Source organism: Macaca nemestrina, chromosome 1, assembly GCF_043159975.1.
Source record: "Macaca nemestrina isolate mMacNem1 chromosome 1, mMacNem.hap1, whole genome shotgun sequence".
NCBI classification, from domain to species: Eukaryota; Metazoa; Chordata; class Mammalia; order Primates; family Cercopithecidae; genus Macaca; species Macaca nemestrina.
The window spans coordinates 85,507,204-85,525,336 of record NC_092125.1 but is presented as its reverse complement, the minus strand read 5'-3'; the positions used below and the strand labels follow the sequence as shown (position 1 = coordinate 85,525,336).

General features: G+C 36.1%; 1 protein-coding gene across 27 annotated transcripts in view; it reads left to right on the top strand.

Annotated features, from left to right (window-relative positions):
• LOC105478710 (CDC42 binding protein kinase alpha) overlaps positions 1–18,133 on the top strand; it is a 330,193-nt gene that overhangs the window by 47,999 nt on the left and 264,061 nt on the right. For 26 of the 27 annotated variants that reach the window (XR_011614991.1, XR_011615009.1, XM_011736411.3 and 23 more), the window contains one exon: positions 10,955–11,046. The exons of the other annotated variant lie outside the window; for it this stretch is intronic. Coding sequence is in view for 23 of the 26 variants with exons in the window: in XM_011736411.3 (XP_011734713.1) it covers positions 10,955–11,046 (92 nt within the window). In the remaining 3 variants the exon portion in view is untranslated. Of the gene's footprint in view, positions 1–10,954; positions 11,047–18,133 lie in introns of those variants that run through there. 27 annotated transcript variants of the gene reach the window in all.

Genomic DNA, 18,133 nt, shown 5'->3' with positions numbered 1-18,133 from the left:
AAAGAATGTAAGAAAAAGGTAGCAGCACTGCCCAAATGAGGTTATACAAGAAGAGGAAGAGAGAATCCATGAAGATACTGAGTGGGGTATTGAGTCGCTATCTGAGGTTTCAGAGAGGAATTGAAAAATTCCAGGTTTAGCTGAAGGTCCAGTTCCAGACTTAGCTGAAGGAATTACAGTGGCATATACAATTCCGAAAAAGCAAGACGATTCTGTCACTGAGTTAACGGGAAGATTCTGGAAAGCTTGGAAGACCTCATGGCCAAGATGAAGAATATGTAGATAATGGACTGGCATATATTTTATTTCTCATGTTAAAGCCTCTTCCCTTGAAATTAAAAAAAATTAAAAACTGATAAAACTTAGGGCAACATTAATTAATGTATACTCTTAACTGAATTGTTATACTTTTTGAAAATCCTGTGACTTGCTTGTTTCTCTCCACTCCAACTAACTCTCCTAAAATCTATGTTTCATTCTAGTAAGAAAACCTTAAGGATATTGTAGGATATAAATCTTATTTGAAAACATAGCCATTGAAATGTTTTGGCCTTTTGGAGTTGGGGAATGACAAATCTGATCTTGTAATCTTTTTCTTTCCAGTAATCCCTTGTGTCTGTTGCCTGAGGGACATGGACAATAAAGCAGTACATGATGCTCAGATACAGGGAAAAGGACAAGGCATATAGCTTATTGATTGGAGCTCACAAGCATCTGCTCATTGTGTTTGGAATTGCTTTCTATAAGAAAATTGCCCACTACTATTAACTTGACCAACAAGGAATTTAAAATAGCCTGTGAAAGAACATCTTTTCAAATGTTTGCTGATGAAATAAAAGTTGAGATGTATTCATTGTAAAAGTCTGTAAACCTGTGGATTATATATTCAAAATAGACAAAGACAAATAAAAAGCAGCTATCTTCATGAATAGACAAAGTTGCTTTCAGGAAGTATAAATTATATTCTGCACTGACCAAAGAATAGAAGTTATTGCATCTGTGGAACATATATCTGGAGTTACTATACTTTACTAAAGAGCAGGGCATAAATTTAGACTAAGATTCATCCGGATTACACTCATTCTTTAGGCCACTCCTGGATACTTTATTTAAATTTTGATTCTCCAATGGGCGTGGTGGCTCATGCCTGTAGTCCCAGCACTTCGGGAGGTTGAGGTGGGTGGATCACCTGAGGTCAGGAGTTCGAGACCAGCCTGGCCAACATGGTGAAACCTTGTCTCTACTAAAAATACAAAAATTAGCCGGGCATGGTGGTGGGCGCATGTAATCCCAGCTACTCGGCTACTCAGGAAGCTGAGGCAAGAGAATCACTTGAACCTGGGAGGTGGAGATTGCAGTGAGCCAAGATCATGCCATTGCACTGCAGCCTGGGTGCAGAGCGAGACTCCGTCTCAAAAAAAAAGAAAAAAAAATTGATTCTTGAGATAGTGAGATGTCAGCAAGGTTTGTCTTGTATAGTGGGCATAAAAGAAAAGTTCTGAAGTGCCTCTTCAGTGACTTGTAGTTAGTGGAAAAATATCATTTTCCCTGATCATGACCACTACAGTGTAAATTGATATAAATTAACTTTCTCTGGAGTGACACACAAATAACGAAGACTTAAGAGAACCTGGGTTGAAATAAATTTCCAATTGTTTGGAGGCCAATAAATACCATGCAGGTGTAATCATTAAAAAAATTATATAAACTACAATATTTTAGCTTTTCTGTGTGAGAAAGTGATTGGCTTGTTTGTTTGAGACAGAGTCCTGCTCTGTCATCCAGGCTGGAGTGCAGTGACACGATCTTGGCTCTCTGCAGCCTCACCTCCCAGGTTCCAGTGATTCTCTTGCCTCAGCCTCCCAAGTAGCTGGGATTACAGGTGTGTGCCACTACGCCTGGCTAGTTTTTGTGTTTTTCGTAGAGATGGGGTTTCACCATGTTAGCCAGGCTGGTCTTAAACTCCTGACCTCAAGTGATCTGCCCGCCTCCACCTCACAAGGTGCTAGGATTACAGGCATGAGCCACTGCACCTAGCCAAAAGTGATTTCATGAAAATTGTTAAAAATCTGTAGCTGCTTTGTTACCTTCATTAACTCTTTGTGATTAAAGTTGCAAGTTTATTGCAGTAATGGGAATGTGTTAGATTAATGTTCAGGTGAGTTACATTTTAAAATCTGTGTAGTATAGTTATAGTTCACCCAGTAATTAGAACACTATCTTAATTCCTTATTGTTCCTCTAGTGTGTCATAGGAGGTAGAGTTTCTTGATGCTGGGATTGTGGATGTGAGAATTAACATTCTCAGGGTATCCTGTGACTTAAAAGGCCAATTTTTTAACCGTAATATTTTCTGTGATTGTATATAATTTAGTTTAAATTTATACTTAATAAGTGCCAGAGTACATGGCTATATTCTTAGTATTGTTTAGAATGTTATTTCTTAGTCAAAGTTTATGAGGCATCTAGCAACATTTTACATGATATATAAAATTTGAGGTAAATGTGCTTTTTCATGGGAGGAATTCATAGCCTTAAACTGTATTCTTGAAGGAGTGTATGATTCTCCCTCTGTACTTTCCCCTGTTTTTGAATTATTGCTTCAGAGTATTTTTTTAAAAAGTTTGAGTACTTAAAACAGCATAGAGAAGTAAATTGGTGACTTAAAAATTCATTATTTTGTCCTATATGCACATGTTAATATATCATTACATTTCAGTGGCAGTGTTTTTCATTTCTTGAAGTTTTACTTGGTTAATTTTCAAATCGCTGTTCTTTCATTATCATTTGTATTTCTTCCATTTCTTGAATCATTGTTACCCACTTTACTATATTTTTCAGATTGTATTATTCTTTTGAGTTCTTGGGGGTACTAATCTTCCCATTTGTTTTGATTGCCAACTTTCCCCATTTTGGTGTTCTATTTCCTCATTTAGTTTAATTTTTTTTTTTTAATTGTGAGCTCACTTTTGACTGAGGTAGATTTTTCTGGGATGAGTTCTATTCCCTCTGAATGCTTTTGCTTCTGTGGGATAGGGACTAGATTTAATATTTTTTAGCAAAGGATTTCTTTACCACATGGGCAGTATGGATTCAGACTCCAATCCCTCATGTTTTCCCCTTATGCTGCCCCCTGCCAACACCCTAGGTTGCTTCACTGGACCAAGAATCAGAATTTTTATTATTCCCTGACATGGAGAAAGGGTCCTGGTTTTAATGAGAGGTAATCATTCCAGTCCTCCACCTCTCTTAAGCCACCAGTGATACCTTCGTTCCTTGTGGATCTACCTGTTAGCGCCTGTGTCCAGGACTTCTGCTTTTGCAGCATCTATTCCTGTGTTTAAAGTTTTGTTTATTTTTCTTTATTTCTAATTCTTGGGGATTTCTCTTCCTTTCTTCTCTCCTTCATTAGTTTGATTGTATATTTAAAATTTCTCATGGTTGTCTGTTTATTCAGCATTTCTATGTGTATTTGTGTATGTGTGGGTCTGTGTTACTGCTTGCTATGTTGTCAAGACAACATAGTTTCAAAAATGCACAAGGACTGTTTTGAAACTTTGTTTAATAATAACTCAGGCTAGGTGCGGTGGCCTATGCCTGTAACCCCAGCACTTTGGGAGGCCAAGGCAGGCAGATCACCTGAGGTCAGGAGTTCAAGATCTGCCTGGCCAACATGGTGAAACCCCGTCTCTACTAAAAATACAGAAATTAGCTGGGCATGGTGGCGCGCACCTGTAATTCCAGCTACTTAAGAGACTGAGGCATGAAAATTGCTTGAACCCTGGAGGCGGAGGTTGCAGTAAGCTGAGATCATACCACTGCACTCCAGCCTGGGCAACAGATCGAGACTCTGTCTCAAAAAAAACAAAACAAAACAATCTGTTAAAAAATTTTAATATGAAAGATACTGGTGCTTAAAGGTGAATAATACTGTTTTTAACTTCATGTGTCTGTGATTGTAAAAAGTCTCAGAAATATACCACCTGTAACTTTGTTCTTTGTATATTTTAGCTCATTAATGTATAGTCACAGTATATTTCATAATCTTTTACTATATATCATTTTAAAAGTACATAGTGTATTTTATTTACAGAATTTAGACACAGAGCCTGACATAATTGATAATAATTTTAACGTGACTTTATTAACTCCTCTTTTCTCATTCGTCCCTATTCTCTTCTAGTCTCCCTTTTGCATGGATTATTATTCTCGTTCCCTGCCCTACTGTTGGCTCCAGATTCTTATGTTATTCCACAGCACATAAGAGAGAGGAAAAATGGTAGAATGGAAACCTACTGGAGAAATTCGAGAAGAAAGGGAAGAATGAAAGTAATGGGTGAAGGGAAGGTTAAAATCTCTTGCTCCAGCACTCTCTTTTCTCTTCCAGGCCTCTTATTTTACTCCTTCAGACTCTGTCTTTATTTCTCATCTTTTCTTCTCACTTATGCCTCCGCCTTTCCACTCTCTCTTTCTATTGGACACTTTCCTTCTTACACCATTGTAGCTATCACTAGTGGCTTGCAATCTATGTTCCTACCACCTGGCCAGTAGTTGTAGGTAGGAAGGAGGTTGGATGGGAGAATTGAAGGAGACTCTGTTTTTGGATCTTGGGCTACATAGAGCAGGAAGAAAGATGTACCTTGCAAGGTATACCAGACATTTTGTATTGGAACTTTGAGTTCTTTTTCTTCTAGAATTACTCATTTATCTGTTCATTAAACAGTATACAATGAACCCCAGGCAGTGTTTTAGGAACTCAGATAGAAACATACTTTGTTCTTTTCAGTTTCAAAGAGATTTTTTAATTTAATTTAGAATTATTTCATTTTTGAATGTCTGAATTTCAGCATCTGTGTTTATTACAAACTTTTTGGGAATAAAGAGGCAACTTGTTATATTGGAAAGATTTTTGGAGCCTGATAGATCTGAGTTTTAATCCTGTCTTTGCCACTTACTAGGTATGTAATATTCAGGAATTTATATTATCTTTCTAAACCTTTCTCTTTTTTTTTCCTGTAAAATGGGAAGTTCTTGGTATGGTACTTGGCCTAGATGGCTCCCAATAAAATAATGCCTGCTGAGATTATTATTATCACACAGAAAGTTTGTTCTTAGTACCAGTTTTGTTTTTGTTTTTTTTTTGGCCAAGAAGTACTTTTAAAAATAGAGTACATTAAGACAATGATTCAAGGATTCTATTTTATTTATTTATTTTTATATCACATTCATGAAGTTTGGACAAGTTGTCATAATTTACGTAAAACTACTACTTCTAAGCTATTACTTGTAAGTTGGTGTGTCCTTCCCTGAGCTAGCTACTGTGAGCTAGCTCACAGTACATAGTAGTACTGTGACTTACTAGTCAAGTTTAGGCCAGCAAGTCACATACTATCTTTAGGCCTTATTATGTTAATGAGGGTTAATAATATGTACCTTATAGATTTTATGATAACTAAATTATGTATTAGTTTGGCAGCTCACTGTGTCTGGTTGTGAGCTGAAAACCAATTATTTAGTGTAAGATTCAGGGTTGTTCGGGGAATACAAGGCAGGGATGCAGTCAAATGTCAAGAATCACCAGAACCCCAGGAATAAGGAAACTGTCAGAACACTTCCTTTACTCATTGTCTTTGCCTTTCTGTATGCATCTGCTTTTTTTTCCTCTTTCATTATGTGGAACTGATTTTCTCTTTCGCTTTTAGCGTCATAGTATGATGTTTGCCTCAACACTTGCTGAGTTTGTATGTTAATTCTTGTAATCATCTGTGGACTGATGCTGAGTTAGGTTTTAAATTGTCCCCCAGCTTAGGTCAGGTTTCCATATTGGTTCAGTTAACTCTGACTAGTTAAATGGGGCCTCACAATATGCACTTGGCCCACCCCTGAGAACTGAGGGGGAGATTTTCAGAAAAAGAGAGGCGATGTGGCAGATACCTCAGAAAGTGTGTGCCACAAGTGAAGTCATTTAAGTGTACAGCACTGAAGAAAGTAAAGGTATTGTTATCATGAGATGATGTAGTACTTTGTGAAATAACACTGATAGCATATTCAGAATAGCATGTCATTTATCTACCAGTACAACAGATCTGATTGGTCCCTTATATGTCCTTGATTTTTGTCAAGGGCAATAGTGTAGTGATTATTATTATCTTTTTCAATTGTTGTAATGAATATAAAGTCTTTTGCAATTTGTCTTTTATATTCAAAATTATTTTAATCATACAGTGTGCTTGAAATGGACGTTTTGGTGGATATAATTTTGTAGAATATATCTTTGTATAAAAGCACTTTGTTAAATATTGCTAATGAACTTTTTTCGGGAATAAGTTGAATGTATAATCAGTTTTTTTTTCAAATGCAGCATAGAAATAAGAAATATTCAGGTAATTGATACATGATTCTTTTGGTTCTATCATTGAATTTCTGAGCTCTCAGCTGTAACTTGTTAAGGCATCTTTTAAACTATCTCAGACATTATGAATGCAGTACTCAGTAATGATTTTTATAACCCTTAGCATTGTTTTGGTTCATTTTCTTCATACTACTTAGGGTATCATCATATGACAAGATAACTATATACCCCTCTATAGACACTTAATATTTTTTAGTATTTATTGTTCCATGTTCATATTTACCCCAAATTAGAATAATCAGTAGGTATAATTTACCTGAAATGTCAGCTCTACAGCACACTTTTCCTGAATTTCTGATTTAGCCTGAGTAGGGGAACTAGGTTTCAGTTTAAGGATACCTTTGTTTTGTGATTTTGTGATATAGTAGAAATCAAAGCTTCTTTTAAGTGTAGAAGGTTGGTGTTATAATTATTTGGGGGGGTAGTCAGGCTCCCATTTTTAGTTCTTTTTTTTTTTTTTTTTTTTTGTGACAGGGTTTCACTCTGTTGCCCAGGTTGGAGTGTAGTGGCGCCATCTAGGCTTACTGCAGCCTTCGTCTCCTGGGCTAAAGTGGCCCTCCCATTTCAGTCTCCTAAGCAGCTGGGACTGTAGGCACAAGCCACTGTGTCTGGCCCATTTTTATATTTGTATTTTTGTAGAGACAGAGTTTTGCCATGTTGCTCAGGCTGGTCTTGAATTCCTGAACTCAAGCAATCCGCCTGCTTTGGCCTCCCAGTGTTGGGATTACAGGTATGAACAACCACGCCCGGCCCCATTTTTAGTTCTAATAGGCCTGTATGTATCACCCACCTTGTCAAACTTGTGTGTAATTTTTTTAAAAAAGGTTTCACCCACCTTGTCAAAGTTGTGTGTAATTTTTAAAAAGGGTTTCTTCCTTCTTTAATTTGAAACAGAGTCTCACTCTATTGCCCAGGCTGGAGTGCAGTGGCATAATCTTGGCTCACTGCAACCTCCACCTGCCGGGTTCTAGTGATTCTCCTACCTCAGCCTCCCAAGTACCTGGGATTACAGGCACGCACTACCACGCCCAGCTAATTTTTGTATTTTTAGTAGAGACAGGGTTTTACCATGTTGACCAGGCTGGTCTCGAACTTCTGACCTCAGGTGATTCACCTGCCTTGGCTTCTTACAGTGTTGGAATTACAGGCATGAGCCACTGTGCCCAGCATCTTCCTATTTTGTTTTAAAACAGCTTTACTGACGTGATTGACATACCAAACAATTCACCTGTTTGAAGTGTACAATTCAGTGGTTTTGATATCTTACTAATTTTTAAAAATTGTGGTAAAATAACAAAATTTGCCATTTTGACCACTTTTACATGTACAATTCAGTGGCATTAATTTATATTTATAATGTTATGTAATGACCATCACTATCTGTCTCTAAAACGTTTTCATTATCCAAAGAAATTCTGTAACCATTAGGCCCTGACTTTTCATTCTCCTGTCCCCCAGCCTTTAGTAACCTCTAATCTACTTTCTGTCTCTATGAATTTGCCTATTCTAGATACTTCATATAAGTGAAATATTTGCCTTTTAATGCCTGGCTTATTTTACTTAGCATGTTTTCAAGATTCATCCACATTATGGCATGTATCATACCTTAACTTCATTTTAAAGCTGCTTAACATACTGTTGTGTGTGTGTGTTTGTGAGCTACACAAACCAAATACCACATGTTCTCACTCATAAGTGGCAGATGAACAATGAGAACACGTGGACACAGGTAGGGGAACAACACACACCAGGGCCTGTCAGGGGGTGGGATCCAAGGGGAGGGAAGTTTTGTTTATCTCTTCATCTCTTGATGGACATTTGGATAATTTCTACCTTTTGGCTACTGTGAATAATGGTGCCATGAACATAATTGTACAGATAATCTGTTTGAATCTCTTTTGATTCTCTTGGGTACATAGGAATGGAATTGCTGGGATATGTTGGTAAATCTATGTTTAGCTTTTTGAGGAACTACCCAACTGTTTTACAAAGCAGCTGTAACATTTTATATCCCCTCTAACAATGTATGAGGGTTCCAGTTTCTCCACATCCTCATCACTTGTTATTTTTTGTTTTATTTAATTAATTAAAAAATTACAACTATTGTAGAGGTTGTGAAGTGGTATCTCATTGTGATTTTGGTTTGCACTTCCCTAATGATTAGTGATGTTGAGTATCTTTTCATATGTGTATTGGCCATTTTTTAATATCTTCACCACATGTATATATTATTTTACTTTAAGTTCTGGGATACATGTGCAGAACATGCAAGTATGTTACATACGTATACATGTGCCATGGTGGTTTGCTACACCCATCAACCCATCATCTGTGTTTTAAGCAACACATTAGTTATTTATCTAATGCTTTCCTTCCCCTTGGACCCCACCCCCTGACAGGCCCTGGTGTGTGTTGTTCCCCTCCCTGTGTCCATGTGTTCTCATTGTTCATCTCCCACTTATGAGTGAGAACATGTGGTATTTGGTTTTCTGTTCCTGTGTTAGTTTGTTGAGACTGATGGCTTCCAGCTTCATCCATGTCCCTGCAAAGGACATAAACTCATTCTTTTTTCATTTTTATTTATCTTCTTTGGAGAAATGTTTATTAAAACTTTTGCCCATTTTTGAATTGGGGTTTTTTGTCGTTGACTTGTAGGAGTTCTTTATATATTCTGGTATTAATTCCTTAGTAGATACATGATTTGCAAATACTTTTCCCATTCTATGGGTTGTCTTTTCTCTCTCTCCATATGAATTTTAGGATGAATTTTTCTATTTCTGTAATGCCATTGTAATTTTGATACGGATTGCTGTGAATCTGTGGATTGCTTTGGGTAATATTGTCATATTAACAATATTAAGTCTTCTTCCAATCCAGAATACTGGATGTCTTTTCATTTATTTAAGTCTTCTTTAATTTTTATTAGCAATATTTTGTAGTTTCCAGTGTACAAGTCTTTCACCTCGTTGGTTAAATTTATCCTTAAGTACTTTATTCTTTTGAATGCTATTGCAAATAGAATTTTGTTATTATTAATTCTGTTATTACTGCTTTTTAAAAGACCAGATCTTGCTATTTTGCCCAGGCTGGAGTGCAGTGGTATGATCATGACTCATTGCAGCCTCGAATACCTGGGCTCAAGTTATCCTTCTGCCTTAGCCTACTGAGTAGCTAAGGACTACAGGCGTGTGCCATCACGTTCAGCTAATTTTTTTCTCTTTCTCTTCACTGTTGTGTGAATTCCACATGGAAATCCTCTCTGTCTTTCCTTTCCTTACAAAACACGAATACAGAAATCTCTAGTAGACTTGACTAAGCAGTGCGGAATACCCGTTTTCGAAGCTAGTTAGGGCTAAATGCATACTTCTAGATCAGAGCAAACTGTATGACCTATCTGTTTCACTCCCCTAATGCTCAAATACATATCTTTGATCTTATCACACTCTGTCTCCATGGAAGGAAGAGAGGAGAAGACAGCTACATCCATGTATTATGATCCTTTAATCATACCAATTCCTTTTTGTGAAAGACAGACCCGAGGAGAGGAAAGGAGACACGTCTAAACTTCTCTTACAGGCAGCAGAATATATAATCGCTCTAATCATTAGCAAATTTTAATTTACCAGTTAAAATATTAATAAGATTGCATCTAATTTCCTTTAATGAAATTCAAAGCATTTTCCATTTTCTAGCTCTTATTTCTTTGCATTTCTTCTCACAATTCTTTACCATGGATTATTTACCATTAACACCCCAAATTCACTTCCTTGCCTGTCTTCATTTGCTTATATTGTTCCCTCTTGCCTGGTGTATCTACACAGTCAAACCCAGGCAAAGGAGCAAGATTCTATTTAGTTCTCAAGGTTCAATTTATCTGTTATCTCCTTTGTGTGAAGCATTAGTATCCACATAATTAGTGTTCTCACTAATTCTGAAGCACTTAAAACTTTATCACATTATTAAATTTTGTGTCTGCATATATGCATACTTGTCTTTCTTGAATGAAGACTAAGAGCTTCTTGAAGGAAAGTATCATATCCATAATCAACTTTTTAAAAACTCCAGTCATTGTCACCATGCTTTGTATACTGTAGACGTTTGCTGAAGCATTTTGAAAGAACAAATGAATGTGAAAGAAATATGAATTTACTTGGTGGGAATTGCTGAAGAGCTCTCTGGTGCTGTGAAATCTGCTTTTATTTTTTATACATTTGTGTTAAAATATATATTTAATGCTGATAGAATGTTAAAACTGGTCTCATTTTTACATCCCCCTTGCTTTGCATTCTTTCATATGTTATTTGGAGTTTAAACATATATTTCTCACCAAAAATGTAATTCATATGTAAGAAATAAAAGAAAATATATTGTTTTCTTAGGGAAATCAAATTTGTTTATTCTCATATAGTTTGGAATTTTTAAGTATTTTGACAATTCTTAAATAATAATTTGAATTTTTGTGTAACTAAGAAACACCATTATTTATATCTAATTTGCATCACATTTTATTAAGAAAATAATTGATATTGCTCTTTCATTTCAGCTAAACCATTTACTTCTAAAGTGAAACAAATGCGATTACATAGAGAAGACTTTGAAATATTAAAGGTGATTGGTCGAGGAGCTTTTGGGGAGGTAAGAGATTAAGATTTGATAGAAGGTCTGCTAATTGTTTTGGTAGCTGTTGAACACAGTTGTGAGAGAAATTAACAAGTATTGTTACTTGTTACTTGTTAAACAATATTTGTTAAGTTGTGATTGATGTGATTGTGCTGTTGTGATTGATACAATTGCTCAGAAAATAAAGTGTTGAATGAAATATTTCTACTTGGAATTTTTTTTTAAGATCATGTTTTCATATGTACTTCATATGTCAATGTAAATATGAGTGTGTTTCTAGACTCTTTCGTTCTGTTGGTCTATTTATTTGTCTTATTCTAGTATATAAGGAATCTTGATACCTGGTAGTGTGTATAACTCCGACTTCCTTTTTCTACCCCTCTCCCATCTCTCCTCCCCTGATATTTTCATAGTATTTTATTTTGTGTATGTATGTATGTGTTTATTTTTGAGATGGAGTCTCCCGCTGTTGCCCAGGCTGGAGTGCAGTGGCGTGATCTCGGCTCACTGCAACCTGCACCTCCCGGCTTCGAGTGATTCTCCTGCCTTAGCCTCCTGAGTAGCTGGGATTATAGGCATCCGCCATCAGGCCCAGCTAATTTTTGTATTTTTAGTCAAGTCGGGGTTTCCCTGTGTTGGTCAGGCTGGTCTTGAATTCCTGACTTCAAGTGATCTGCCTGCCTTGGCCTCCTAGAGGATATTTTCATAGTATTTTAGAATCAGTTTTTCAGTTTCTACTCACTCGTAGAGATACACATACACGGCTGGGCACGGTGGCTCAAGCCTGTAATCCCAGCACCTTGGGAGGCCAAGACGGGTGGATCACGAGGTCAGGAGGTGGAGACCATCCTGGCTAACAAGGTGAAACCCCGTCTCTACTAAAAAATACAAAAAACTAGCCGGGCGAGTTGGCGGTCAGGTGGCGGGCGCAGGTAGTTCCAGCTACACGGGAGGCTGAGGCAGGAGAATGGCGTGAACCCGGGAGGCGGAGCTTGCAGTGAGCTGAGATCCGGCCACTGCACTCGTGCCTGGGTGACAGAGCAAAGACCCCGTCTCAAAAAAAAAAAAAAAAATACACATACATGTACGCGCACACATACACACACACACACACTCACTCTCTCTCTGTCTTTTCCAGGAATTTGGGTTAAGTTTGTATTGAAACTGGAGATCAGTTTGCAGTTAATTGGCATCTTAACAATACTACTGAATTAACTAATCCAAAGACATGGTATATTCTTCCATTTATTTAGGGCTTTATAAGTTTCTCTCAATACTGTTTGGTAGTGTTCATTCAGTATAGAAGACCACATCTTTCAGCAGATTTATTCCTGGATATGTGATATTCTTGATATTATTTTAATTAGAATTGTTTGTGAAATTTCATTTCCTAATTGTTTTCTTGGTAGTAGTTAGAAGTATAATTTAATTTTATTGATCTTATACCTTGTTATACTTTTCAAATTAGGAATTTTGTTGAATTTTATTAATACTTTGTCTGCATCTTTTGGGACATTCATGGTTTTTCTCCTTTACTTTATTAATGTGTTGAATTAGGCTGTTATATTTTCACATGTTAAACAATCTTTGCATTCCTAAAATAAGCCCAATTGGCTTGTGATATGTTACCCCTTTGTATGTACCAATGGACTTCATGTGCTTTTTCTGTGTTGTTAGGATCTTTGCACCTATGTTCTTAAGATAAATTGGCCTGTAATTTTCCTACTTCGAATGTTCTGATCAGATTTTGGTATCTTGGTTTTGCTGGTCTTACAAGAAGAGGGAAATGTTCCCCCCTTTACTGCTCTCCAGAAGAGTTAGTGAAGATTGTTGTTATTTTTTTCCTCATATGCTTACAAGACTTAACTGGTGAAGCCTGTGAGACCAGAGGTTGCTAGTGAAAAAGTTTTAAATAATATGTTTAATTTCTTTAATGGAAATAAAATGACTTGTATATATGTATTAGTTTTGCTAGGTTTTGCTAGGTTTATCCATTTCATCTAAGTTTTAAAACTTATTACTGTATTGATCATTTCTGTCTTAAAACTTTTCTTGCTAGGGGTTTATCAGTTTATTATCTTTTCCGTGAATTAACTTGGCCTTTTGAATTTTGTTATTGTAGATTTGTTTTCTGGTTATTTAATTTCTGCACTTTATAATATTTTCTTTGGTTTTAACTTGCTATTGTTTTTCTGATTTTTTGAAATAGCATTGATATCTAGCCCTTCTTTTCAAATCTGTGGTTAAGGCTATATATTTTTAGCTATAGCAGACATATTTTGATATGTCATATATATGTATATATTTTTTGCTTAAAATACAGTGTGATTTTAAATCTCTATTTTTTGACCTATGAATTTAAAGTCCATTAAAAAAATTTCTAAACATTTAGAAAATTTTCTAGTTTTTTTTTTATTATTATTATAATGTAATTTAAAAGTGGTTAGAACACATACTCTATGTGATTGGAATCCTTTGAAATTTGCTGTGCAGTGTTCTGTAAATATCACTTAGGTCAAGTTCAAAATCTTGTTTAAATCTTCAACATCCTTACTTTCTGTTTTTTTCAGTTTGATCTGTCATTTCCTGAGAGAGGATTTCTTCATTTCTTTCAGTTTTTGCTGATAACATATGTACAGTTATTATATCTTCCTGGTGATTAACTCATTCATCATTATGGAGTGTTCCCATTATCTCTAGAGTTTTTTGATGTAAATTTTCCTTAATCTGATATTAGTAGAACTACTCCAACTCTTTTTTATTAGTATTTTCATTAAATATCTTATTCTGTCCTTTTAGTTTTAGCTTTCTATAAACATGTGGTATGTTTCCTGTTCAGTAGAATATAATTAGGTTTTTGTTTTATATTTGTTTTACTCATTTTGTGTTATTTTTCTCTCATTTCTTGCTTTTTCTTGGATTAATGGAATATTTTAAATTATACCTCCCAATTTTATCTTCTTTTATGGGTTCCCCTGGTGATTACCACACGTATCCTTGGTAAATTTATATTTTGCCAATTCCCATTTACCCAATTTCTACCTTTTTTTTTTTTGGTCATTGCTGTCATGTATTTTAGTTCCATATATATTTGAAACCCCAATATATATATTGTACCTATTTATGTAGGTTTACCCACATATTTATATTTTCTCTGCTCTTCACATTCATGTACTTCCCTTTGGGATCATTTTCCTTTTGACTTAAACATTCCCTTTAATATTTCTGTTTTATATTTAGAGACAAAGTTTTGCTTTGTCTCTCTGGCTGCAGTGCAGTGGTATGATCATAGCTCACTGCAGCCTTGAATTCCTGGGCCCAAGTGATCCTCCTACCTCAGCATCCTGGGTAGCTAAGACTATAGATGTGCACCAGCATGCTTGGCTAATTTGTAAATTTTCTTGTAGTGATGGGATTTTACTACATTGCCCAGGCTGGTTTCAAACTCCAAGGCTCAAGCAGTGCTCCTGCCTCAGCCTCCCAAAGTGCTGGGATTATAGTTATGAGGCACTGTGCCTGGCCCCCTTTAGTATTTCTTCAATGTAAGTCTGCTGATGACAAATTTTCTGATTTTATTTGTCTGAAAAAATATTTTTTTGAGGTTCTAAAATTAAAAAAAAAATTGAAGTATATTGTGGTATACACATACACATCAGTTTTAAAAAATATACACACATACAACTTGATGGATTTTTACATTTTTTTAGGGTACAAAACAAGAAATGGCATTTTATTCTTATGCCATTTGACCATAGCATTCTTTTTTTATTTTCTATTTTTTTATTTGAGATGGAGTTTTGCTCTTGTCACCCAGGCTGGAGTGAAATGGTGCAATCTTGGCTCACTGCAACCTCCACCACCCGGGTTCAAGTGATTCTCCTGCCTCAGCCTCCCAAGTAGCTGGGATTACAAGTGCCTGCTACCACGCCTGGCTAATTTTTATATTTTTAGTAGACATGCGGTTTCACCTTGTTGGCCAGGCTGGTCTCGAACTCCTGACCTCAGGTGATGCACCCATGTTGACCTCCCAAAGTGCTGGGATTAACAGGCGTGAGCCACCATGCCCGGCCTTATTTATTTATTTTTTAATTTTTGTGGGTACATAGTTTATGTATTTATGGAGTATATGAGATATTCTGGTACAGACATGCAATGCTTAATAATTGCATCATGGAAAATTGGATACCCATGTTATTTCAGAATGGACATTCAGGCATTCAAGCCTTTATCCTTTGTGTTACAGAAAATCCAGTTGTACTTAGTTATTTCAAAATGGACAATTATTATTGGTCCTTTGTGTTACAAAAAATCCAGTTGTACTCTTTTAGTTATTTCAGAATGGACAATTAAATTATTATTGACTACAGTGCCCCTGTTGTGCTACCAAATACTAGGTCTTGGTCATTCTGTTTTTTTTGTACTCATTAATCATCCCCATTTCCTCCTTTTTTTCCACATCCTCAGTAGCATTTGTTACTGCCTGACTTGTGGATAAAGGTCATTTTAACTGGGGTGAGACGATACCTCATTGTAGTTTTAATTTGCATTTCTCTGGTGATCAGTGATGTTGAGCACTTTTTTCATATGCCTGTTTGCCATTTGTATGTCTTTTTTATCAAAATCTTTAGCCCATTTTAAAAACTGGATTATCAGATTGTTTCCTATAGAGTTGTTTGAATTCCTTGTATATTCTGGTTATTAATCCCTTGTCAGATGAGTAGTTTGCAAATACTTCCTCCCATTCTGTGACTTGTCTCTTCACTTTGTTGATTGTTTCCTTTGCTGTGCAGAAACTTTTTAACTTGATGTCATCTTATTTGTCCATTTTTTGCTTTGGTTGCCTGTGTTTTAAGAAATTTTTGTGCAGACCAGTGTCCTGGAGATTTTCATCAATGTTTTCTTTTAGTAGTTTTATACTTTGAGGTATTAGACTTAAGTCTTTAATCCATTTTGATTTGTTTTTGATATAAGGTGAGAGATAGGGATCAAATTTCCTTCTTCTGCATATGGATATCCAGTTTTTCCAGCACCGTTTATTAAAGAAACTGTGTTTTCCCTAACATTCTTGGCACCGCTGTTGAAAATTAGTTCACTGTAGGTATGTAGATTTCCTTCTGGGTTCTTTATTCAGTTTCATTAATCTATGTGTCTGTTTTTATATCAGTACCATGCTGGTTTGGTTACTGTAGCTCTGTAGTATAATTTGAAGTCAGATAATATAACTCCTCCAGTTTCATTCTTTTTGCTTGGGATAGCTTTGGCTATTCTGGGTCTTTTGTAATTCCATATAAATTTTAGGATTATTTTTTCTATTTCTGTGAAGAATGTCATTAATATTTTGACAGGGATTGCATTGAATCTGTAGATTGCTTCGGCAGTATGGATATTTTAACAGTATTGATTCTTCTAACCCATGAGCATTGAATATCTTTTCAGTTTTTTGTGTCCTCTTCAATTTCTTTCATCAGTGTTTCATCAGTATATTGAGGTGTGTGTGCGTGTGTGCACATACCTCACATATATATGTTTATATACTTCAATTAAAAAATACACATACGTAACTTGATGGATTTTTACATTTTTGTAGGGGACAAATAAACAGTAGCATTTTATTCTTATACCATTTGACCATAGCATTTGTGTTCTATAGTTTTCACTGTAGACATCTTTTACTTCTTTGCCTGATTTAATTTCTAGGTATTTAATATTAGTTGTGGCTATTGTACAGGGGATTACTTTTTTGAATTCTTTTTCAGGTTGTTCATCGTTGGCATAGAGAAATGCTACTGATTTTTCTATGTTGATTTTGTATCCTGCAACTTTACTGAATTTGTTTATCAGTTTGAATAAGATTTTGTGTGTGTGTATGTGTGGAGTCTTTAGGTTTTCCAAAATATAAGACCATATCATCTTCAAACAAGGGTAATTTGACTTCTTTCTTTCCAATTTGGGCATCCTTTTGTTCTTTTGTTTAATTGCTCTAGCTAGTACTTAACGAACTGTGCTGTACTTGAATATTGATATCTTTCTCTAGATTTGGAAAGTACTCTCATTATCCCTTTAATAAACTTTCTACTCCTATTTTCTCTACCTTCTCTTTAAGGTCGATAGCTCTTAGATTTACCCCTTCGAGACTGTTTCCTAGATCTTATACATGTGCTTCATTGCTTTTCATTCTTTTTTCTTCTGTCACCTCTGTGTATTTTCAAATAGCCCATTTTCAAGCTCAGTAATTCTTGCTTCTGCTTGATCAATTCTGCTATTAAGAGACTTTGATGCATTCTTTAACATGTCAGTTGTGTTTTTCAACTCTAGAATTTCTGCTTGATTTTTAAAAATTATTTTTTTTTGTTTATTTATTTATTTTGAGATGGAGTCGCATTCTGTCACTCAGGTTGGAGTGCAGTGGTGTGATCTTGGCTTACTACGGCCTCCATCTCCTGAGTTCAAGCAATTCTCCTGTCTCAGCCTCCCAAGTAGCTGGGACTACAGGTGCGTACCACACTCAGCTAATTTTTGTATTTTTAATAGAGATGAGGTTTTACAGTGTTGGCCAGGCTGGTGTCGAACTCCTGACGTCAGGTGATCTGCCTGCCTTGGCCTCCCAAAGTGTTGGGATTATAGGCGTGAGCCACTACGCCTGGCCCCCTTTTTAATTATTTTAATCTGTTTGTGAAATTTGTCTTATAGAATCCCGAATTCCTTCTCTGTGTTATCTTGAATTTCTTTGAGTTTCCTCAAAATAGCTATTGTTTTTTAAGATGGGGTCTCACTCTGTTGCCCAGGCTGGAGTGCAGTGGTGCCATCTCAGCTCACTACAACCTCCGCCTCACTACAACCTCCAGCTCACTACAAGCCCTTCTCCTGCCTCAGCCTCCTGAGTAGCTAGGATTACAGGCTTGGACCATCATGCCTGGCTACTTTTTGTATTTTTTTTTAAAATAGAGATGGAGTTTCACCGTGTTGGCCAGGCTGGTCTTTGACTTCAAATGATCTGCCTGCTTGGCCTCCCAAAGTGCTGGGATTACAGGCATGAGCCACTGCACCTGGCCAAAATAGCTTTTTGTTTTGAGACAAAGTTTCGCTCTGTTGCCCAGGCTAA